This window comes from Magnolia sinica, chromosome 1, assembly GCF_029962835.1.
Source record: "Magnolia sinica isolate HGM2019 chromosome 1, MsV1, whole genome shotgun sequence".
Classification (NCBI taxonomy): domain Eukaryota; kingdom Viridiplantae; phylum Streptophyta; class Magnoliopsida; order Magnoliales; family Magnoliaceae; genus Magnolia; species Magnolia sinica.
In genome coordinates, this window is record NC_080573.1 from 12,960,864 (window position 1) to 12,986,235 (window position 25,372).

General features: G+C 41.4%; 2 protein-coding genes across 2 annotated transcripts; one reads left to right on the forward strand and one right to left on the reverse strand.

Annotated features, from left to right (window-relative positions):
• Positions 1-576: 576 nt before the first annotated feature.
• Positions 577-2,043, reverse strand: LOC131240275 (ATP synthase gamma chain, chloroplastic). The gene has a single exon (XM_058238404.1). It carries the CDS (start codon positions 1,949-1,951, stop codon positions 800-802), a length of 1,152 nt encoding a protein of 383 aa, XP_058094387.1. The 5' UTR covers positions 1,952-2,043; the 3' UTR covers positions 577-799.
• A 19,606-nt stretch (positions 2,044-21,649) lies between these two features.
• On the forward strand, positions 21,650-23,641 carry LOC131220966 (polyubiquitin-like). The gene has a single exon (XM_058216355.1). It carries the CDS (start codon positions 22,762-22,764, stop codon positions 23,536-23,538), a length of 777 nt encoding a protein of 258 aa, XP_058072338.1. The 5' UTR covers positions 21,650-22,761; the 3' UTR covers positions 23,539-23,641.
• The last annotated feature ends 1,731 nt before the right edge of the window (positions 23,642-25,372 follow it).

A 25,372-nucleotide genomic window follows, 5' to 3' on the forward strand; every position in this document is an offset into this window, starting at 1 on the left:
GATCCAGTCGAACTAAAGCTAGTTTGAGCTAGCTCTCCCTTAATTTCATGGCGAATGTACGTTTGGTGAGACAGAGAGAATCTCTTGGGTCCTATATTTTGGTTATGCATGATGGAAGTTTCGTAGTCATTCTTTGGATGATAGAATCACATTAAGGTGTGTTAGGATGCAGAAGTCGATTGAATTGTGAACATTGGTTTCGTCAAAAAAAGATTGTTAAAATATATAGTATTTCGTAATCAGAAGTAGCCCCCGAATTGAAACTAACTTTCATTCAAGTCCATCTTGAAAAGTAACACAAATTGCAGTTTGGAGGTCTGACACCTCAATAAGAATGCTATGGAAGGAAATTATATTGGGTTTTGTCTGCTTTATTAGTTCAATTATTGCAATTCGATTTGATAGTGCATTCAAACACGCCCTAAGGGTGCATTTGGTTGCACTAAATATCATGAAATTTTATGATTAATCTGTCTAATTTGGTGTAAATATCATTAAGTTTCATGATATTTGGTGCAACCAAACACACCCTAAAAGAACAAACAGAAAACATGAAATCAGATCCGACAACATTCCTTCTTCAGAACCCACGTCGCGATTCTCATTATATTTGTGCCACAAAATTAGTATTGCAGTAGCCGCGCATTACAATTACTAATCTGTCCATCACAATATTCATATAATAATAATAATAACAATAATAATAATAATTGCTGTCCTTAAACATGGATATTTGAATGAATTAGGAAAAAAGACCCGAAACAGAACAAACAGCAAAGAGGAGAGCCAAACCCAACAGTTATGTAAGAGCGTTAGCCCCGGCAACAATCTCCAATATCTCGCCTGTGATCTTCGCCTGGCGCTGCCTGTTGTACACCATTGACAGTGACTTCTTCAAGTCTGAGGCATTGTCCGTCGCGTTGCTCATTGCAGTCATCCGGGCCGCAAGCTCGCTTGCAAGGGACTCCTGCAGCGCCCGCAGGATCTGGCTGTTCAAGTACAGCGGCAACAGCGCATCAAGGATCTGAACTGGGTCCTGCTCGAACTGCAGGATCGGGGAGAATTCCGGCGTCGGGGTCCGCACTGTATCCCGCTCGATCGTCAGCTTCCCTTCCTTTGTAGTCAGCCTGAAGAGCTCATCATCAGCAGCATCAACGCAATTCCCATTAAGGTCACAGATCTCTCCCTTGGGCGACAGCGGGAGCAGAGTATGGATGACGGGATCGGATTTGACCAGCGACACGAATTTCGTGTAGAGGAGCTCAACCTTGTCTACTTCCTCGCTGATGAACAGAGAGAAGACATCGTCGGCGATGGCCTGGGCCTCCTTCGTTGTCGGGAGGTTCCCGCCTTCGAAGAATTTGTCGACGGGGATGTAAGGCCGGCGGAGGAAGTAGCTGTTCCCCTTCTTGCCGACGCTGATGATGGTGTAGGCGAGGCCGAGGTCCTTCAATTCCCGGATGCGGGCCTCGGCCTTCTTGAGGACGTAGTTGTTGAATCCGCCACAGAGGCCACGGTCGCCGGTGACGACGACAAGGGCAACCTTCTTCACGGGGCGGATTTTGGTGAGCGGGACGTCGATGTCTTCGGTCTGGAGCTGCTCGTTGATGTTGTAGAGGACTTCAACAAGGGTCTCGGAGAAGGGGCGGCCATTGACGACGGCTTCCTGGGCCCGACGGACCTTAGCGGCAGCGACGAGCTTCATGGCCTCGGTGATCTTTTGGGTGTTCTTGACGGACTCGATGCGCTCGCGGAGCTCGCGGAGACTGCAGTGGATGGGGGCCGCTGATGACTGGCGGGGGGAGGAGGTGGGGCCCACTGGGTGGGATGAAGGAAGGCGGAAGGGGACGAGGACGGAGCGGGAGGAGAGGGAATCGGAGGCTGCGGTGGCGGATGGGGAGAGGGTGGAGGGTTTGGATGGAGCCCACATTGAGAGATTGGAGATGGACATGATGAGGGAGGGTGGAGAATTTGGGGGTGTTTGGCTTTTGTTTTAGTTATGGAATTTGATTTTGGGGTGTGTTTGGTTGGAGAGAGAGAGAGAGAGAGAGAGAGAGAGAGAGAGAGGGAAATGAGAGGTGGAGGGAAGGAGAGTGGGGTTTTTGGATTGGCTTTGTGATAAGGATTTTGATTTTTTTTGACCGTTGGGAGGCGGAGTGGATTATTTTTTGAGGCCTATGTTTTATTGTATTTTATTTTTATTTTTATATTTTTGGGATGTTTACTGGAAAACATCAGGAACTTTGATTTAGCAAACCATACGTCAGCTTTATTAAAGTTCAATTTGAAGGCTTTGGTGTTGAAATAACCAAACTGCCCGCTCTCTTTTCTTTTCCTTCTTCCCATCTAATCATCAGATGGGCCATGTGTGAATTTGGAAGTTTTGGCTGGTGTACCTGTAGGCGGCCACCCAGGTGTGTTTTACGTGGCAAATTTCTATGGCTCTATCTTTATGAAAGTGTTATATCCATTCATATCCATTCATTTATTTTGCAATGTTACTTTAGGGCATGATCCAGATAATAAGATAGATCAAAGGTTTAGGGTCGGTTTGATTTTCTATGATACATGTAAATCATGGTAAATAAGTAATTATTAATTTTTCACCTAGTTTGAAAATGTGAGACTAATTCCACTCGAAATCGATACAAAAATATTGACTTAAATCCATGCCCTACCATAATGTATATGATATATCCGCATAACCTATTTATTTTATGAGAACATTTTAGGGTATGAAATGAAAAATGAGACAAATCTAACTGTAACACCTTGGAATTTGGGGGTCGCGCATGCACTCGACTCCCGAGTTCGTGAGAGTCACTTATAACCGACTTTCATTAATGAGCATTTAATTCGGTTTAATTTGCGCAGCCTGGAATTTCCTAGAACATAAACATAACCACAAAGGTCTACTGAGATGAAAGAGATCTATCATATATACAGGTCCAAAATATAAATGGGTCGCACAAAGCATTGCCCAACCAAAACAACAAAAGAATACTATGCCCAAAAATAATATGGCTGAGCCCACAGCACAGCAATCCCGATCCTGCCCATCAAGCCGATGGAGAGCCGTCCATCAACTGGAAATAAGATAGCTCGTCCTCCTCGTCGAGGCTCGCCTCACCAGGCTCCTCCAGTCCTAAGTCACCTGCATCTATAAACGGGTCTGGTTGATGTTTTAAAACACCGTCCCAGAGTGGGAGTGAGTGATCAACTCAGTGGGTGCTATTAACCTTAAGTTATCATATGCATCAATTATAATATGATCTTAATGAAAAGTAGGCAATCACATACGTCTAAATAATCTTATTAATGCGCACGTATGCAGCATGACATAATGCATGCCCTCACCACAACGCTCATTCGAGCGACACCATTTAACGATTGCAAATGACAACATTCCCTCAGTGCGACCTCGACTGTCGAGTCGCCACCCTAACTAGTGCGACGCAATGCGATCGTGTTAGCCAAGTTATTAGTCAAGTCCATTTATCCAGCCGATTGGGGAATCTGGTACACCCCACGTATCAACGCCCTAAACGGGTTGCGAGGCCAAGACCTCTAATGCGTGAGGCCGAGACCCTGCGGTCCGTGATCCCGTCAGGTTCCTCATCCCCGACTTCAAGCACATGAGGAGTACCGTGAGAAAGGGATCGCTCGCGGTCACTACGATGAGGCGCGGTACCCCAGCGTAGGCCGATAACTCTGACACAGTGTCTCATTCCACCATGCTTGGCTCACGAGGCTGTGGACCAATTTCAAGTGAGTTATTGATGAGCTACAACGATTGTAGGGTGTCCCAGGTTCCATACAAGTGTAAGCAAACATGGTTAACAATCAAGGTTGGTCAGACAGTAGGCTAGACCACACAAGTCGGGCGAGCGTGAGGCGAGTGACATTGGGCACAAGGGATCCATGTAGTCGAACTACAACCACCCGAATACACCCGCCCAAACGCATGGGTCTAGCCATAGCATAGTCCAACCGATGGGACTACCGTCACTTCTCAAATTCTTGACCAACCCAAAGAGGGTGAGGGGATCCATAGCATACCAACTATCCAAATATCATCAAGCATAATAATATCCTATACTCATGCGTTCCATTCATACAAAAACGGATATCCTCGCAAGCAAATATACATTGTTAATAACTAAGGTGCGTATAAGTGTGTGGGTGTGTGAGGAAGTTAAACACTTCCTCCATCTCAAGAAATCATGTGCACAAGAGTAATAAATCATACACACAATGAAACACCACATGTGAGGAAAAGAATCAAGCAACCATGGGCATACTATCATCCATACATCAAATCATGTGAGAGGCAAGAACGATCATCATAAGAGTCAAAGCAACAATTTCATATTATTTCAACAAACTTACAATTCCCAGGGTTTCTCTAAATTCTCCAAATATGACATTCAAGCAACCAAAATCATTAATCTCATATTAAAATTGGTGTTAGGCTACCTAAGAACAATAGTCTGCACCTATGGATTATTGAAGTATCGGAAAATGACCTAGACGCCGAACCCGATGCCGATTGGTCGGAATCCTAAGACATCGCACTTGCATGTTAGAATCTCATGCAAAACCTCCCTCAACATGAGGGGTTTCCAAAAAGATGAGAGATTTACCTACCCAATCGGCGGAGAGGGCTTCTCCCGGTTGTGGATGATGGATTTCCTTGAGGGAGAGGTAGGGTTTTGCAAGATGGGACTCCCTTGGGCCCCACTTTGATCTATGGCCTACCTTCACTCTCCTTCATTCTCCCTTCCTCTCTTCTTCCTATCCTCTTTCTCCCTTTTCTCTCTTCTCTCTTTCCTTCCCTAGGGCAAATTCGTATGGGGAGAGGGGTGCCCCAAATGAGGCCCTTTTATAATGCCAGATTGGTGCAAATGACCCTAAGTGCTAAGTTTTTACTATACTAGACCTATGAGAGGGTCTTTCTAAGCTCTAGGACCCACTATGGGGCGTAGGAGTCGACACCCACCGTTGGATAATTGACCCTAATGATGATCTACGTATGTATATGATCGGCCCGCCATTTGGACGTGCCGATCGACAGATATGATTAAAAGTCTGTTCAATGGTCACAGTTAGTCGATCAGGGCCGCGGCTATACGGATATGAGCATGGAAATATTCTTACTCCACGAGTAAAGTTTGGTTGCAAACTGATGGTCCGAAATCCTCAACTTTGCATAAGAGTTGATGACTTAATTCACTTAAGTTCTAATTCTTTCCTTTAGGGTATTTGCACTTCTCATGCACTCGTCCTTCGGCTCAAGTTGAGCGGTTCTGGACGGTACCCAGGTCTAACTCTCGCGATGGACTTCAAGCCGAGTAAGATGGACATTATTTTATAGTTTTGGAACTAGTGGTCCACCAACGAGCGGTTTAGAGCTTGTTTGGAGAATCGAGGCAGTTCTGGTGGCCCTTTGACCATAAAACTTATAGGATAAGTGCTCCATGTCCTGATGAATGACCATGCAAAATTTGGGGATGATCGGATATGGGGTTTGGTCGCACGGGTCTGATTCGCGATCAACGGTCACCGTGCCACGATCGGGACCCAGATTTTGTGGATGGGCGTAGAAAAATATATTAGACCTTTACCGTAAATTTGGAAGAAATTCGACGGCTGAAATGCCTGAAATCTCAATTTTATTTACCCGTGTCAGATTTCAATTCTGGCATTGGTGGGGCGCATCTGGCAAGTGCCAGATTTCACTTATGGGTGTCCACTGGGTCCGTGGTCCGCGATGGTCTCCAAGCCCAGTGAGATCTATGCTCTCCTAAATTTTTATAATTTTCTGACCTTCCCGTATCGCGGTATAGCCTACACGGGCTGTCGCTAGATGTTAACGGCCATCTGTCTTGAAGGCCCGCACCAGATTCTATTAGGACCCATCTGACCTATTCAATTGGGCTAATCTTGGTCTAATTTATTTGTGATACCTCACTACGAGTGGCTTAAACGAACGGTCCTGTGGCAAATCTTACGTGGACGCCCCAGGACACTGTTCTGGTTGGGCGGGACGTTACACTACACCTGATGTTCAAGTGATCGGGCGGATTCATTGGCTTCCTACGGCTGATTAATCGGACTGGTGCGGCTCTTTACTGGTACCACCCCTGTATACACTGACATTGAGTGCTAATGGTTATTAAATAATATTTAGGTTAATTAAATAAAATTTAAAAAAAATAAAAATTGATGGATTTTTGAAAATCCAAAACAGTGAAAATCCAGGATGTTACACTAACACTCAAATAACCTACATGCCATTGAAAGTTTTTTACTTTCATTGGGTCCACATTGAGGTTTTTTTTAATCATTTAATCTGTTCATAGGATCACACAGAAATGAAAAAGGAAAAAACACAAATATCCGCTTGATCCAAAACTTTTAAGAGTTCTAAGAAGTTTTTAATGGTAGGAGTTCGATGCCCATTATTTGTTGTGGTGTAATCCACTTTAGCTTTGGATCTTTCTTATTTTTTTCCTTATGTCTTAAATTCAATTAATAAATGAGTGGTGTAAATAAGTCATATAGATCACGGTAGGGCTTGCATTGATTCTGTAAATTTCTCAATTTAAGTGTTAAAGGAGTAAGTTGTTACAAAAGTAAATTATCAGGTGGTGCATCGGGAAAGACATGATAATTACCTAGGTAAATAATTATTACCCATTTATATGGTAATTATAATTAAGCTGAAAAATCAAACAAGCTATGGAAAACACCAGGAAAGTTGTGGGGATAGAAATGACACCATCATAACCTTCTTAGGGCCCACCATGGTGTTTGTTTGCCATCCAACCGGTTCATAAGATTGCACGGAACTGGATGAAGGAAAAATACAAATATCAGCTTGATCCAAAACTTCTATAGCCTTAGAAATTTAATGGTAGGTATTCAATTCCCACTGCTTTGTTTGGTGTGGCTCACTGAAGCTTTAGCTCTCCCTCATTTTCTTTGGTTGATGCTGTAAAATGATCTTAAAATTGGATGAGCGGTGTGGATATAACACATTAATCATGGTTGGATTATAGAGCTTTGCCATGCCAACACACCACCAATGTTCATTGGTGTACATTGCTTTTGAACTGTGGCCCATCCGATGATTGGATTGGATTATTTATTTATTATTAATCTGATCATAGTTAGTGGCGTTCAATTGTTAGGACGTTGGATGTCCAACACATACCAACGTGGGCCCGAAAAAAATGCATGCCTCCACATTTTATGAAAAATAAAAGACAGGAAGATAATATTGTCATTTGCCTTAGAAGCACATTTTCAATCAAAATTCCAGGACAACTTGCGTTATAAAATAAAATAAAAAAATAAATAAATAAATCTCTATATTCATTTTTTAATTTGAGAAATTAACCTGATCGTACTGGTAGACTTGGTCAGTCCAATCGGTTGATCTGAACTGTTGGTTGGGTCCAGAACTTGTTCATCGGCTACCGTGTAAAAATTTGCTCCGATGGGAGAATTATGGCCATTTGATCAGTAACCAATAAAATGGATGGTCAAGATCCTTTTATCAAACGATCCTAACCATCCTGAAGTTAAAGATATTGGTGACCCACGGAATTTGTGCTGGGCTTAGTGGGCCGTCAAGATTGTCTGATTGGACCGTGCGTTTCCCGGTACAACTAGGAGCACTGTAACTTACAGTGCTTGAGAGCACTGGATCATTTTTTCTTTTGGCACCTTTTTCCAAATGGTGGTGATTCTTGCACGTGGCAGGTGAGTAGGGTAATCTGGACCGTTGGAATAGGAAGTCGAATTATGGATGGAGCACAGCTTGAAATTTCCACTGATTCAATGATCTTCACCATCTGATTTGGCTTGTTGAGTTTGAACATCTGATAGTTCGCTACCATTTTGCAACTGCCGGTGATTCATCCATGGTACTGGTAGAATGTATGTACGCCGTCCAAACCATGGGACCTGTTGTGGACGGAGCGATTGACTAAATGGTCTAATCTCACTGTTCTATTTTTAATTCTCCATGCGACCGGCAGTAGATAGATGGTTGGGATCAATCCAACGGTGAGATTTTGAGAATGAGAGCCATGTACGATAACAAATGGTGGTGACCACAGAACTGAAGTGATCTTTCACCGACACTTTTTAAAAGGTGGTGACTCATCCACACATCGTGTCCACCGTGATTCCCTGATTGGATGATCATTACGGTTGAATTTGGACCGTTGATTATTTTAATTTAACCGTCATCCATAGCCAATATTTGGATGACTAGTTTCATTTAATTAATGGTTGAACTGAGGTCACCTACAGGCACCAACGTGCTAAATTGTCATGTAGGCCCAGCTTTCCCCGTCATGCCACTTGTGTGGGACCCACGTACCATGAAAAAGGAAGGTCCCATCATGAAGATGGCCAGTCTCGAAAATCAGGCTTATTCGGCTTATTAGGTGGGCCATACCTGTATCTTGAGTCAGACCTTCAGTTGTCCATTGATGCCCGCGGTACTGTGGCCCACCTGATAATCAGAACGGCCTGATTTTTATTTCAGGCAATCGTAATTTCCTAGCCTACGCTTTGCACGTTCCGGATGTCCAGCGCGCGCGCACACAAAAAAAAGAAAAAAAAGAAAAAAAAGCCTGCATGACAAGTTAGCATGCAGCAGCTGTAGATTGTCAGTTCTCTCCACATGGGAATGCAATTTACCACCACAGCCGTTATGGGAGCCCGTCCAACAAGTTTTTAATGGCCCATCATTATGTTTTTGTGACATCACTTCATCTATCATTTTCTTAATCTTATCTTCTTCTTCTTCTTTTTTCAGTTTGCTTGTTAGTACACACCAACTGGGGGTTCACACTTCAGTGTTAGCCACCACCCCCACTAGGGAATCAATACCAAGACCTTAGTCTTGAAATTATGTATTTTCACCCGGTCTGAGATATGGATCAGGGTGTTACATGCTAATATTTATTATACTAGTCTATCATATTTCAATACATGTTTTATTTCTTTATCTTACTTTCTGTACTTTTACTTTTATTAATTATATATTATATGTTGTTACACCCAGATCCATAGCTCAACCGGCAGACTGAGTGGAGATACCTTATATCAACACTTGAGGACTTGGTATCGATCCTTAGCAGGGGTGGCTAACATGGAGTGTGTGTATTGACATGGGTGTGTGCTAACAAGCTAACCCAAAATAATAATAATAATAATAAAATAAATAAATTATATGTTACTATTTATTGTAAAAAAATTAAATTTTTAAAAAACAAGCTATAATATGGTACATTAGGACAACTTCTCATTTAAAAGTCGTGTTGTATAACACATAATCTATTTGGAAGAGAGAAATCTGGCATATCTTGTTAGCTCAGGTCATTGGAAATGACGTGGACTAATGAGACCTGACGCTTTCAATATAGACTACCCACACTCCATTATAAGTCATAAGTAACGCATATATCGATTGAGTTTAGGTTGGGTCAAGCAACCTAAGACCTCAGCCCAAGCTTAACCAATGTATTGGGTTGGTGTTTGTATAGCCAAAGCCCGAAATCAAACTCAATACATCCTGGTCACGGTCGGTCAAACCCGCCCGACTTTCAGCCCTAGTTCCACAAGAATAGACGGTACGATGTTCTCATCACCTATCTGACAGCCCCTGAGAATGGATGGGCCATGGTAAAAGTTCACACCACTGCAAAGATGATCTTGATTGTTGATTGGTGGAGTCAAATGCGGACAATTTCCAACCGTTCACATTCATCTCCAACAATCGATGGTCAGGATCACTTCTTCAGCGCAACTTTTGTAACGTAGAGCTTAGTAGATGGTTGGTGCTGATCAACTTTACATCTTTGCATCCGGGTCGTACGGAGAGATGCATGCAGAACTAAACTATAACACTTCCATCTACTTCCATTTCGTACAATGTTTTGATGGATCTGGACCGCTAAATCAGTGGAGGACACTTCGATTATACCTAGTCCATTGGTCTTTCTGACTGGATTCATCACCCATGTTTTTACTGTGAACTAACGTTTAGATCAAAGGTTCAGAACAAATTCTCTGCAATGAATGGTTACAAATAGCCAATCACTGAATTCAGAATACTTACCCATCCACAAGATGAACCATCCGTTGGACAGTCCAGATTGACTAATACATTCATCAGTCATATGATTTCTAAGGTTGATACCATTTGCTAAAGTGTTACTCTATATATATATATATATATATAATACTAATTCTGTGGGGCCCACCTTGATGATCATTATATATCCATGCCGTCCATCCCGTTTTCCGTACCATATTAGAATTTTTTCCCCATAAATTAAGCATACCTAAATCTCAGGTGGATCACACCACAGGAAACCATGGTTATTAAACGCCCACCATTAAAAACTTCGCAGGCCCACCCTAAGCAGATTCTTAATGTTTATTTTCTATCCAACCCGTTGATAAAGTCAACCAAACCTGGATGAAGGGAAAATACAAAGATCAGATTGATCCAAGTTTTTGTTGGCTTACAAAAAGCTTTTATTTTTCGGTCATTCACCACTTTTTCCAGTGGTGTGGTCCACTGATATTTGGGTCTGCTTAATTTTTGGTAAAACGTCCTAAAATGATCTGAAAAAATGGATGGACAGAGCGGATATACAAAACATTTATCAAGTGGGCCCCACACTGTAATAGTAACACCCTCTAACGTGTTATCCGGGTAACAAATAATCCCCTCCCGTGTGTGGATGGCCGCCTATGTAGAAGTAAGACGAGCCATGAACCTGGATGCGAATTTCCTGTAGCAGTTGTAGAAGCCTGGCCAACCAAAAAAACAAAAACTCGATATTATCCAACCTGATATGCGTATCACATCCAATCCGTGCATCATTTGCGCCAGCTCATTAGGGTGAAAACCCAAAAATCTGATTAATCAAAAACTCGAGTGGCCACACCACACGGAACAGTGAGGATGGGGACCCACATACTTGAAATCTTACTCTTCCTGGGCCCACTGTGATGCTTATATGCCATCCAACCTCTTCAGCAGTATCCTGATCCAAAACTTCGCCTCTGTTAGGTCTTAATGGTCTAAGTCCCCATCCCCTTTTTTCCTAATAGTGTGGCCCAATAGAGTCTTGGATCAGCCTTCTTTTTCGGTTCACACCTATAAATGACCTGATGCAAAAGATGGATGGAGTGGATTTTACACATCCATCACAATGGGCACCACAGAGCCCGTTGTTGCTCGGGAAATTCGGGTCCATGAACAGGTCCACGAGGCCGGCTGCGCACTGGTGGAAAGGTACTTTCGTTTTCTCGGACGTTTTTGTGGGTGGAATATGCCGTCCATGGGAGGTATATTCTCACAAGGGGCATTGTCTAGGTTTGACCCTTTTGGTGGTGATGGTTACCGGTAAAGATCCAGCCAATCCACTTGGTGGGCCCCACTGTGGAATGGGCCACTGTCGAATGAGACGCGGATTGCCTACTGACACTGCCAGTAGCACACAAACTAACTGTTTGCGTTTTCCTTTCATTCGGCTCTTTGTGATTTAATCAACAGGTGGGATTGCAAATAAACATTACAGTGGACCTTGGGAGATTTTTTAATGGTGGCCATTCAACCACAAATGTCTTCTTATGCGGTGGTCTACTTGAGATTTGGATCTTCTTCATTCTTGGGCCCATGCTCTAAAATAATTATCCAAAATGGATGGACGGTGTGGATAATGCTTATACATCATTGTGAGGCCCAAAGAGAACCGTCCAGTACAGTACGCAGTCCCAGTCCTGTCAAGGATGATATGGACCGGCGCGGATTGGGTACTACCTCTGCACTGTGGGGCCCACCCTGATCTATATATTTCGTCCACTCCATCCATCTATTTTGACAGATCATTTTAGGCAATGATCCCCAAAAGGAGGCAGATCAAAGTCTCAAGTGGACCACACCACATGAAGCAGTGGATATTGAAAATAGAAGTCTCAAGTCACACTGTGATGTTTATTTTCCATCCAACCTGTTCAAGGTCACATAAGACATAAAGGGAAAACATAAATATCTGCTTAATCCAAAATTTCCGTGGCCTCCGGGAAGTTTTCAACGGTAGGCTTTAAATCTCCGCTGCTTCATGTGGTGTTGTCCGCTTGAGCCTTCTATTTTCCTCCTTTTGGATCTCATGGCCTAATATCATCTGTAAAAATAGATTGACGATGTGGATATAACATATAGATCACAGTGGCTCCATAGAGCCCTTGACAAGGCCGTTTGTCTCTAGTAGGTCTTGGTGGTGGCTAGGGGTGTACACGAACCTAGCTAGCTCAGTTAGCTCGCTCGACTCGGCCCGAAAAAACTCGAATTGACTCGACTTGAAACTGAGTTCGAGCCGAGCCGAGCTGATTTTTTTAGCTCAAAAATGAGTTCGAGCCGAGCTCAAGCTTGCCCCAGCTCGACTCGACTCGGCTCGAATCCAGCTCGACTCGGTTTGACTTGGCTTGACTCGGTACACCCCTATATATATCCTTTTTTTAAAAAAAGAAACCCTAGATAAAAAATACCCTCCCTCCCTCCCGCTCGAACTCGGCCGCCTGCATGAACCCATCTTCCTCCCCCTCTCTCTCTCCCCTCTCTCATAGCCCATCCTCCTCCCTCTCTCTCTCTCTCTCTCTCCCTCTCTCTCTCTCCCTCCTCTCTCATAACCCAATTTAATGTTTTAATGTGTCTCAGTTTGAACTCGGCTCGAAAGCTCAAAGCTCGAAACTGGCTCGAACTGGTCCAATTGCCGACCGAGCCGAGCTCGAGTTGGAGATCCTGGCTCGGTCACAGAGCCGAGCCGAGTTTGCGCTGGGTGTGATTGGTGACCGAGCCGAGCCGAGTTCAGCTTGATGTACACCCCTAGTGGTGGCAGTACCCAATTTACGCCCAATATTGACCGGATGGGTGGATGATTCAGTAGCGAATTAGTTGTTATCTGAATAACACCCGTGTGGGACCCACCTTGATATATTTGTTGTATAGACATGCTTATCACGCCCCGAAATTCAGGTACAGATTGTGCACCTTTATATCCGAGTTTTCAGTCGTAATTTGTACATTGTATACTTAACTCATTCTATTATACAATTATTCAAAGTCAAGATTAATATTCATTTTTACATTCCGACTAGATCCATTTAAAACTATTCACACAAAATAATTTAAGTACCAACATCTGTCCATTCTCAACATCTATAAACATTCAATCAACATAAATTAAATATCATTCATCAATCAATACAACTTATCAATAAATACTTGCTACAGATATAGAACAATTCAATTAAATAAAACCAATCAAATCGTTAAAATCGTACAACTAATACCATCATTCATTATATATAAATCAGATCATCTTCAAAAATAATATTCTAATTAAATAATTATGAACGGTCCAAATGCGGCCAATTCCTCTTATGATAGATACTACCACATCTCACGTGTGTCGTGCACCTGTTCAGCCACAACTTATTGTTCCTGTGACAACTCATCAACTAATTGCTTATCTTTATAGTTTTTTCATCGATACAAATATAAGATGGTCAGGCTTAGTGAGAAAACCCAGCATAATTCAAGCTTATTGAAATTAAGATATAATAAAAACAGAGTATGCATAATGATATGGATGCATCAGATGGGATGATTGTCCATCTCCTTGGGTTGGAGATTGTCAACATGCATCCACCCGTTGGGTAGGCTTCCAACTTTCGGTAGGCTTGGTCATATCCCGCATCTAGTAACGCTTTACCAAGATTGACATTTCTTTCAGGGAGGACCCCCAAGATTGACAATGCAATGTGTTTGTACGAGATATATGAATGCATCATTTTCATAACTGTCATAGTTACTTATTTTGAGAACATGAGACACGATGGGATTACTCACCCGAGTGTAGCAGTGTAGAATCTACAAGGTAATCAAACTAGTTTGAATTCAAAAATCTTATCAATTATATCAACAATATTGTTAATAATTTCGTTATACCTTTGATTGTCATCTTAGGTGGCTAAACCCTAAATGACCAAATATTAAAATAATATGTTCATTAAATTGATGCCTTCGAATCGAGAAAATACATTTGAAGGTATATAAATCATTGGACAAAATTTAACTAATTTAGACATATCTACACCCATTATTGCTCACACATTGGTCAAACACTAGAGAAGACCCGTGAATTTACTAATATGAATCATTCATATGCTTATTTACATCTAGATTCTGAAATTGAATGTCAAATGATTGATCAGGGTGGCCCACCGGATGATTGGATCATCTAGATTCTTGAAGTATTGAAATATTTTGCATTTACGCATTGGATGAGTGGTGTGAATCTAACCACACATACACCGATTGCCCATATCGACCTTCTACGCCAAGTGAGCATAGACATCTGATTTTTTTTCTTATTAAATACTTCCATATTTGACTAGTGTGGCCCATCCAATGGTCAGATTGATCTGGAAGTTAAGGCCCTTGTATATTTTGACCTTAGGGATCGTGTGATATGTACGTATCTAATATGATTCGATTACATACACACAAATTGATCTCTATGACAAGAAACTTCATACCAGATCTTGGCTTTTCATCGTCTTTATATCGTATCTATCCACATGTTAATGTAATGAAAGTGTGGCGGATCCACACCGTTCATTGCATATATTGGGTCAAATTATGATAAATGCACAAAAAATAATGAAAGATGGACAATAAACTAACTTACTAGATCTAACCTCTCTAAAATTTCATCTCACCATTTATTCATTGCACCTAAAAGGGAGAATTACATAAGATAAGATAAAGATAAAATATGAGATAAGATAAGAGATATATATGGGATACGAAATCTCTCTCTCAAATTCAAAATTTTCACTGGTGTTACATGTCATCCATTTTTTCCATCTCAATGTAGGATTCGATCCCAAAACATGAGAAGATCCAAATCTCAAGAACAATGATGAATGACCATTAAGAAATTTTCGCGGGCCACAAAAGTTTTTATATGATCTTTGTATTTCCCTTCATCTAGGTCTTCTTGACATTATCAACAAGTTGGATGAAAAATAAACATTAAGAAAACCTTTCAATGGGCCCTTTGGAAATTTTAATGGTGAGGCACTCAATCATCACTTTCCTGTGATGTGGTTCATGTGAGCTTCATAAAATAGGCCAGAGAAACGGATGGATAGTGTGGATATACAACACAACATCAAGGGTGGGTCCCATGGTAAGGGTAACACCCACTAAGGTGTTGCCTGAGTAATACCTAATCCTCCCAAACGATCCATCCATCCCCGGACCAATTCTCTAGTAGTGCACGTTTGTACCATCTTTCGCTTTGAGTGGCCTGTATGATCCTCAGGGCCTAGAATTAGGTGATTCATACCATTGATCGACTGGGCTCCACCGTTGATGGACCATGAATTGAATAGTATTCAAAATCATACGTTATCAGCCATTCAATCTACGGGCCATTTCCGTTGAATGTGTATATTGTTGCAGTTTTTCTTAACTGTCTACTTTGAAGGCCATCAATCGAAGGGTTATGATCACCTCGTGGTGCTGTTTTGAACCACTTCTCCATCCACGGTGGGGTCCGTCAGAGCTATGGCTCGATCATTAAACCATTGGCCCTACTTGAACAAACCGAGTTGCCAAGGACGCAATACATATCCTGGGGAAGTAGATTGTATAACACCTCTTCTGTTTTTAACCGTCTATTAAAGCCCAACGACCTAACGGTCAAGATGGTCTGATCCATGTGATTTGTGGCCCATCCTGCATATGGAGGGTGAGTTCATCAGAATTTGCAGCCACCTTGATGATTGATGTGGGGACGGAATACCAGATGGGCCCTATGGCGGGTTGGTCGTTGTCCACTGAATCAATACATCGAGTATCCATTTGGCCAAGTCAGAGCAGGAATGACACATAGAGTTATTTTAAACCGTCCAATCAATAGCGTACAAAATAGCTGTCGGGATTGATGATTTTGAACTGTCCACTTGGTAGGGCCTATTTGGTCCGACAATATTAACCATCCCAGACAATCACATGTACTAATATTTTAAAGACGTTCAATCAACAGGCCTACAGGATGGCCGTCCCCTGTCAAGATTGATTGTGGAAAGTAGACGCAGTTAGCAATTTGAACCATCCACTTGGTGGGCCTGTTTGATCAGATGCACATGTTGTCTCACGCCCCGTGCACAGTGTGCACATTCGTACCCAAGTTTCAAGTTGTAACTCGTATACAATGTGCATTAACTTCATTTGTTGATTAGTTTAATCAAAGGTGAGAATTCCATTCATTCTAAGTTTCACTCAATCTTATCAAATTCCAATCATGCATGCATAACACTTAAACGACCAAGTATATATAAATATTCGCGTTCATTAAAATAACATAGATCTCAAACATCATTAATTTACTATCGCATCCTATAATAAATATGCTTATTCCAAACTCACATTACATTAGTCAAATAAATCTAAACAATTTCTAAAAATTCTATAATTAATACCAATATGCCTTATATGCCAATTGAACTATCCTAATAAATAAATCAAATATGCATGAATGGTCTAATGTTGCTAATTCGTCTTCATACGAGTATGACCATTGTTACGGTTGTACACAAACCGAGTTAGCTCGGTTAGCTAGCTTGACTCGACTCAAAAAAGCTCGATTTAACTTGGTTCGAAACTGAGTTCGAGCTGTTTTTTGAGCTCGAAAAAAATTTCGAATCGAGTTCGAGCTTGCCCGAGTCCGACTTAACTCGGATCGAACCCAACTCGAATCTAACTCGGATCGAACCAGTTGCACATGCGAACTCGGCTCGATCTTGGCTCGAACTCGGCTCAAACTGGCCTGAGCTGCTGATCGAACCGAGCCGAGCTAGCCAATCAGGCTCGAGGACCAAGTTGAGTTGAGTGTAAGCTGGAGTCAGCAAGTGGCCGAACCAAGTCGAGTTGTGCCCAGCTCGACTCGGTTTGACTCGTGTACACCTCTAACCATTGTTGATGCAGAAATTTGGATGTCCTCCTTAGACCACTTGTTAGTGCAAGAGAAGATGGATATGGAGACCCTGGCTGTTGCATGAGACGCTCTGATGCCAAAGTCAACTAAGCAAGCTAGGTCTAATAAAACGTAGGGTTTTTGGATTAAATTTGTGCATTAGGTTATGTGTACCTTTCACCATTGGAGATGCTCTTATTTATAGTTAAAAGGAGCGATAGCCTAGATGACGATCTCCCTATTTAGTAGGTGTGTATTATAGAGGGGATTGTATCCCGAACATGTCGAAGGTATCTTCCAAGATATTCGGCTGAGATCTCGGACAAATCCATGTTGCAGTTATATTCCGATATATTCAGCCGAGATCTCGGACATATCTCTTTGATAAGATCTAAGTAGTCGGAATCAGAAGGAACATGTAGTAGATGACTGATGTTGAGCATCTGAGGTGGCTTGCATAGTTGTCCCAAGGAGTGGCCTGCATAGTCGTCCTAAGGGGTGGTTTGCCAACCTAGATTCCCTAGTAAGTTGTGGTCAAATTTTCCCTTGTTGTTGAGCAGATCACCGATCTGCCGACCTCCCCTCAGACGTTGTATCGAAGCACTGAGACCTAGCTCCCTTCCTTAGTAAAATGCAGACGAAATCGGGGATGATCATTCTCTTCATCTCATCGTACGGTGTGGGGCTTTCCCGTGTGTAGCAGCTTGGAGTCTTGCTTCGTACTGAGCCATGCTTCAGGGGCTCTTACCAAGAAATGATTCGTGCAATAGCTTGGAAATGTATGAGACTGTGGAAGAGCTCAGTGTCTAATGGAAGCAAAGATACTTCATCTTCCGATAGTCGAGCTCGAGGAACGGGCGAGTTTCCTAATAGTGGATTACTGCTTTCTGGCCGTTAATGAGCTCATTGGTCATACTTGGCACTAACTGACCATGTGTCGTGCACAGATGTCCGAGCTCACCTCTTTTCTTTGGTCAGTCCATTTTTACCCATAATAACCATGTTTCACATGGGTCGTGTTCAGGTCTGGTGGCTCATTCCGGTTCATGTGTCACATCATTTGTTAATGGCTCATCCGTATATATTTTCTTTCCATCAATAAAAAAGTAAGCTGACCATGCTTAGTAAAATAACTTAGCATGGTTTATAATCATAGCAATTAAAATAATATAAAGCATTCAATGCAAAAATATATGCACAATGATATGGATGCAAATGGTGTGTGAATGCATCAGATATGATTATCGTCAATTTACTTGTGTTAGAGATCGTCAACTCGCATCCACCCGTTAGGTAAACTTCCACCTTTTAACAGGCTTAGGCATAACCCGCATCTATTAATGATCTATTAGGATCGACATTTCTTTCAAGGAGGGCCCTTAGGATCAACTATGCATTATGCAAATGCAATGAATGATGTATGAATGCATCATTTTCATAGCAGCCATAGATACTTGTCTTGATAAGTGAATTCAACATATAATTATTATAATTCATACAATTTGGCACAAATTAGCATGTGATTTATTGTTGTATACATTTATAATAGTTAAAATCAACAACATTGTAACAAAACACTCCAATCAGTACATCAATAATTAAATCATCACAAATAATTTATTTTAATTTTAATGAATCATGAGACATATTAGGTTACTCACCTGAGTCTAGTAATATATAATCCACAAGGTAATGAGGCCGGTTTGAATTCAAAAATCTTATCAATTATATTCACAACATTGTTATTCATCCGGTTATATTACACGGTGGGGCCCACCTTTGATTAATATCCTAAGTGGTCAAGCCCTAAATGATCAAATTTATTCATTAAATTCAATTATCAAAATTTAGATTTTATTTTTTTAATTCTTTTTTAACATTATGAAATTGAATGGCAAATGATTGTTCGAGGTGGCCCACTAGATGATTAGATTATCCAGATTCTCGAGGTCTTGACATAATTTACCTTTACGTATTGGATTAATGGTATGAATCTAACCGCACATACACTAATGGCCCATCTCGACCTTTTACGCCAAGTGATACAAACACTCATACAGAAAGTTGAGCTTTCCTTATTAAACACTTTCAAATCTGACCAATGTGGCCTGTCCAATGGTCAAATTGATCTGGAAGTTAGAGCTTTTGTATATTTTGGCCTTAAGGATCGTATGATCCGTATAGATATAATCTGATTGACTGGATACACACCAATCAATCTCTACGATAAGAAACTTTGCATTAAATTTTAGACTTTCATCATCTTTACATCGTATATACTCACAGATCAATGCAATGGACGTGTGACTAATCCACACGGTTCATTGCATAAATTGAATTAAATTACATTAAATGCATAAAAATTAATGAAAGAATGGACAATAAACTTACTGGATCTAAGCTCTCCAAAATCTTCTCTTTCTCCATTTCTTAGTTGACATACTCCTTAAGGGCCTATTTGTTTTTTCAAAGCAAAGGTAAATACTGTGGAAATAGGTAATTATTACCATTTCACAGCGTTTGAAAATTCATAGAAATTTGTGCATTTGAAACTGGTTCAAAAGAGATAGTTTTAATTTTTGAACCACACAGTAATGTATATGATATATCCGTTCCATCCATCCGTTTTACAACAGAATTTTGAGATATGAGCCAAAAATTGAGGAAGATCTAGTACTCAAGTGGCCCACACTAAAAGAAATAGTGGCTTAAAATTTTTTTAACGGTAAGTGTTCAATTCCCTTTTTCTTGTGGCGTGGTCCACCTAAGCTTTGGATATGCCTCATTTTTTGGCTCATGCCATAAATTCAACTGGCATAATGGATGAACGGTGTGGACAAGCGACACACTTCACGGTGGGACCCACAAATATTTTGCAGCCTTCTCGATTTTTGTGTAAAAAAAAGTAAAACGCCAAATCAAGTACAGGGAAATGTGTAGGGAAATAATCATTACCAATTTACTAGGCATTTACCAATGAACTAGAAAATCAAACATGCCCTAAAAGAAATACTCATTTCTGATAGATACAAGGAGGGTTAGAGGTATATATAAGGGAGAATGGTTAAGGATGAAGATAAAATAGGGAATAAGATAGATAAGATAAAGATAAGATCACAAATATAATAGAGATAAGATAGAGATAAAAATGATTTTTTTTTAAAAAAAAAATTATTATTATTATTATTATTATTATTATTATTATTATTTTATTCTCATATGATGCTTCGTCTACTTCATAATAACTCTATAAAACATTGACTAAATGTATTATCTTTGTGCACAACACATACTCCTTATGATCCAATATTTGAACCGATTTCTCCACGTAAAATGTATGTCTCGGTAACATGAGATTTTATCTGTCAATCACATGAGAAGCATTCCTCTAATACTTTTATAGCATTGATATATAAAAATATTATGGACACTAGCCAACTGAGGAGGTAGTGCCAGCTGATATGCTTAATCTTCAATCTGCTCTAATCAGCTTACTGATAGCTGATATGCCACAGCTTCAATCTGATCTAATCAGCTGATTGATACTGTGTATCTCCGGTGCAATGACCAGTATTCCTTTCTACCCAGTTGTTCCATGGACAATGAGAAATAGCGCACAACAGTTTAATACCATCTTGATTCAAAACTTCCGGTCCCGAGTAAGTTTTCAATTATAGGCGTTCATTCCTCACCGCTTTCTATGTGTGGTCCACTTAAAATTTGGAACTGCCTTATTTTTTTTTAGCTTGTACATTAAAATGATCTAAAATATGGATGGACGGTTTGATATCACACATACATAATGGTGGGACACAGAATTTGGTGACGTCAACAACACCTACGTCGGTGGTGCGTGTAACACAACGCAATCCGCTTCGCGGAAGTGTGTAACAACCTGGACGCGGATTAGACACTTACACGTTGAGTAGCGAGACTCGCTGCTGAAGTGACGTCACCAAATTATGTGGAACCCACCGTGATGTATGTATCATATCCACACCATCCATCCATTTGGAGAGATCATTTTAGAGCATGCGACAAAGAATGAGTAAGATCCAAATCTGGAGTGGACCCTACCGCAGAAAACAGTGGGAAGAGTGACCCGCACCGTTGAAATCTTCCTAAGGTCCACTGTGATTTTATCTGAGATCCAACGTGCTCATAAGTTAAAGACAGACATGAAAGAAGGGAAAGCATAAATTTCAGCTTGATCATAAACTTTTGTGGCCCTTAGAAAATTTTAATGGTAGGCGTCACTCTCTCCATGCTTTCCGTTGTGGGGTCCATTGGCGCTTTGGATCTAACTCATTCTTTGGCTAATGCCCTAAATTGATATCTAAAAATGGAAGTGGGGTGTGGATAAAACACATACATCACGGTGGATCCCATATAACTTGGTGACGTCATTTCAGTACCGAGTCTCGCTACTCAACCTATTAGTAGCTAATCCGCGTCCGTAACAACCTGGCGCGGCTTCGGTGGATCCCTGGATCCCACACCTGACCTTGGGGTCCACCGTAATGTATATACTTTATATCCACTCCGTCTATCCGTTGATGATTTTTAAAATGAATAAGATTCAAGTCTCGGGTGGACCATAATACATGAAACAATGGTAATCGACTATTAAAAGCTTATCATGGACAACAAAAGTTTTGGATCAAGCTAATATTTATCCGGTCTCTTTATCCAGGTCTTTGTGACATTATCAACAGGTTGGATGGAAACATTCCGGTGGCCCATGATGATTTTAATAGTCACGATTCATTCACGACTGTTACCTGTGGTATGGTCCACCTAAGATTTGGATCTTCTTCATTTATGTGATCACGCCTAAAATGAGCTTTCAAAATGGATGGACGGTGTGGATGTAAGTTACATGCATCAAAGTGGGCTCCACAGTTAGGGATCCACCGACCTCGGTTGATCCGGGGATCCACCAAACCGCGACCGTAACAACCTGATCACCGGCGCCCACCCATTCGGGCGCGGATTCAGTCAGGACCTGACCGAGTTCCGTCTGTTGTTTTCCGTGGGGCCCACCTAGATGTATGTGTGATATATCCACTCCGTCCATTCGTTTTTTCAGATATTTCTAATGCATGAGACTAAAAGTGAAGAATATCCAAATCTCAGGTGGATCACACCACAGGAAATATTGGTGATTGGACATTTAAACATTTTTCGGGCAACCAAAGTTTTAGATCAATCTGATATTTATGATTTAGCTTCATCCAGGTCTATGTGTCATTATCAACAGGTTAGATGACAAATAAACATAACGGGTACTCAGGAATTTTTTAATGGTAGGCATTCAATGATCACTGTTTCCTCTGTTGTGGTCCACCTAAGATTTTTATCTGCTTCATTTTTAGGCACTTCCATTAAAACGATATGTAAAACGGATGAAGGGTGTGGATATACAACACATACATCGAGGTGGGTCCCACAAAAGACCTAGACGGAACTCGGTCATGTCCCGACCAAACCAATCCGCGCCCCACCCATTCGCGGTGGGCCCCACTTGATGCATGATCCCAATCTAAGCATAAAACCCCACATCGTCGGATCCGATAACCCGAATCTCCCAATCAGCATTCTCCATTCCCCATTCCCCGTTCCCATTTCATGGATATCCATTTCCTACTGAAAAATCCTTTTTCATTTCCCACGTCCATACATGGACGTCATTTTTGAGACATCCAAAGGCAAAACATTCATCATTGAAGTGGGCTACTTCGACACTGTCTTGGAAATGAAAGAGAAGATAGAAAAGTACGAAGGAATCCCTATCGACCGCCAAACGCTCGTCTTCAACGGCCAGGCGATGTCAGACGATCGCGACACCGAATTCTACGAAGTTCTACTTGGATCTCACATTCATCTTATGATCGAGTCCAATTCTGAAAAACCCATCAAGATCGAAGAACCACCTTCCAAACTGAATGTCTCAATCAAGATTCCGTCGTCCAAGAGACATTTCGTGCTAGAGGTGGACATAACGGATACTGTTAATCAGCTGAAAGAGAGAATTCATGAATCAGAAGGCATTCCTGTCAGTCGATTCGTGCTATTCGTCGCCGGTGTTGAATTGCAAGACCATAGATCGATGGGTGAGTATGGCGTCACGGAGCATTCGGAAATCAATGTGATTCTTAAGCCGTTACCTCCGCAGTCGGTGGCCGGGCCTGCTTCTAAGAAATTGAAGTTGATGGTGCAACCGAAATGCGGGACTAGGAAGATACCTGTGGAGGTGAGTGCGTCGGATAATGTCGGGGAATTGAAGAAAGAGCTGCAGAGATTGCACCACCAGCTCCATTTCCATCTTCCTCAAGAAGGGTATTTCTTCATTTACAAACAGAATGTGATGGAGGACGAACGGACTTTCCGTTGGCACGACGTCCGGCAGGGGGACACCATAGAGATATTCAATGGAAGTGTAACGGGTGGATCATAGAATTCTGTTTAATTCGCAGATGGCGCGTTTGGATACTCTATCAAATTGTATTGCAATTTTGAATGGTTTAATAAGGGAAAGTAAATAAATCGTGATTTCCTTAGGGATCGCCTGACAACATGTATTGGCATTATTAAGGTATTTTGATGTGATGATTCGAAATCGTGGGTGGAGGCTAGAATTTCAAAACGCAATCTTAATAAAAACCAGGAATTTGTCCATTGGAGGATTGTTGCGGCCCACAACCCCGATCCGGCAAGAGAAGTGCACATGGATGCCCGCAACAAAGCCACAACTTCTTCGGAATCCACTTCCTCCTTGTTGTTCTGCCTCTCCCTCTCTTCAGGTAAAGGTTCTCACCTCCTTCGTAATTTTTATTTTTTGAAACAGGTGGGAGCAAAAGTGAGCCAAGCAAGAGTAGCCCACTATAATATTTATATGGGTCATCTCAAGTTAGATTTAACCAAAAAATCAAGTTGACCTTCACATAAAAGGAAAGGATGGAAAAGAGGCGTCCACTCTTTATTCTGACATGGGTTGCCTAAATGATTATATAAAATCTAATCCAACTATTACACGGCTCATTAAAAAATATAGGGATTAAAACAAAGGCCCAACCATGATTTAGTTGGGCCACACAAATGGAAACAATTTTGACGGTTAGCATTGTTTTCTACACAGTTTTAAATCATCGGGTCCACTTGAACACAAATTGGACAAAAATTTGGACACTGGTCTTAAAATGGGTGACACGCGTGGTGGTCGAGGTAGATTTTAAATAGAAATGATGGTGGGCCACCTCATTTTAGGGCATGACAAATTTAAAATGTGATGCGATGAGTATTTGTGCGTTTTTTCCATGCCCTCTATCTATTTTGCTAGCTCATTTTGGAGCACGAGCCTAAAACTGAAGTAGTTCCAAATCCTAGGTTGACTACATCAGAGGCATACATCATGTTAATTTGTATATTCATCACTAGTTGTGTCATTAGGCTTTGGCCCTAGCTCACTTTATGCTTGGTTGGTCTATGGTTTCAGGCTTGACCCATGCTCGTGTGAAATCCAAGTTCATTAGGTGGGTCCCCACATTATATTATCTAGTCTAAAAATCAGACCGAACCATTCATCTAGTGGGCCACAAATGTAGAAAGAAATCAGCATTTAGGACACATCACCATTACCTGTTACGACACACCATCACCTATTAAATAGGCCCACCATCACAAGAAATCTTGGCCAAAAAGCCATTTTTATTTATGGGCCTAAAATCTGGGCCAAGCTTTCAACCAACGGTTAGATATTGCAAGATCTCTAAGCCTAGGTGATGGTGGGCCACATCTAGAAGCTTAACAAGCCAACATTGTCCTTTACATTGGATGATTCCTGTCTGCGTTTTGCACAGTCTATTAGTGATGGTAACCATCCACTATATAGATGGCTTACACGATCATTGATTCAGACCATCCAAATCGGTATATATTTGTTGAATGTAGCATAGCTAGGGTTGTACATCGAGCCGAGTCGAGTCGAGGTGGGCCAAGCTCGGCTTGACTCGTCCATGCTATACTCGAGTTCGAGCTTGAGCTCGAGCTCACCCTCGAGCTCAACATTGAAGCTTGGCTTGTTTGCCAAAGCTTTCGAGTCGAGTTTATCTCAAGTCGAGTCGAGTTTACCTTGGTAGGGTAGGGGAAAGAAAAAGAGGGAATGGGGACGGGTAGGGTCGGGTATGGATCATGATGTCTTTCCTTACCCTATAGTTTTTATTAAAAAACCATTTTCACTCAACGAGTGACTTGGTTCGAGTCGACTAAGTTAGTGAGTTGACCCTAATGAT

Excerpts from the sequence above, each read along its gene's own strand:
- LOC131240275 (XM_058238404.1), bottom strand. The coding sequence starts at position 1,951 with ATGTCCATCTCCAATCTCTCAATGTGGGCTCCATCCAAACCCTCCACC.
- LOC131220966 (XM_058216355.1), top strand. The coding sequence starts at position 22,762 with ATGGACGTCATTTTTGAGACATCCAAAGGCAAAACATTCATCATTGAA.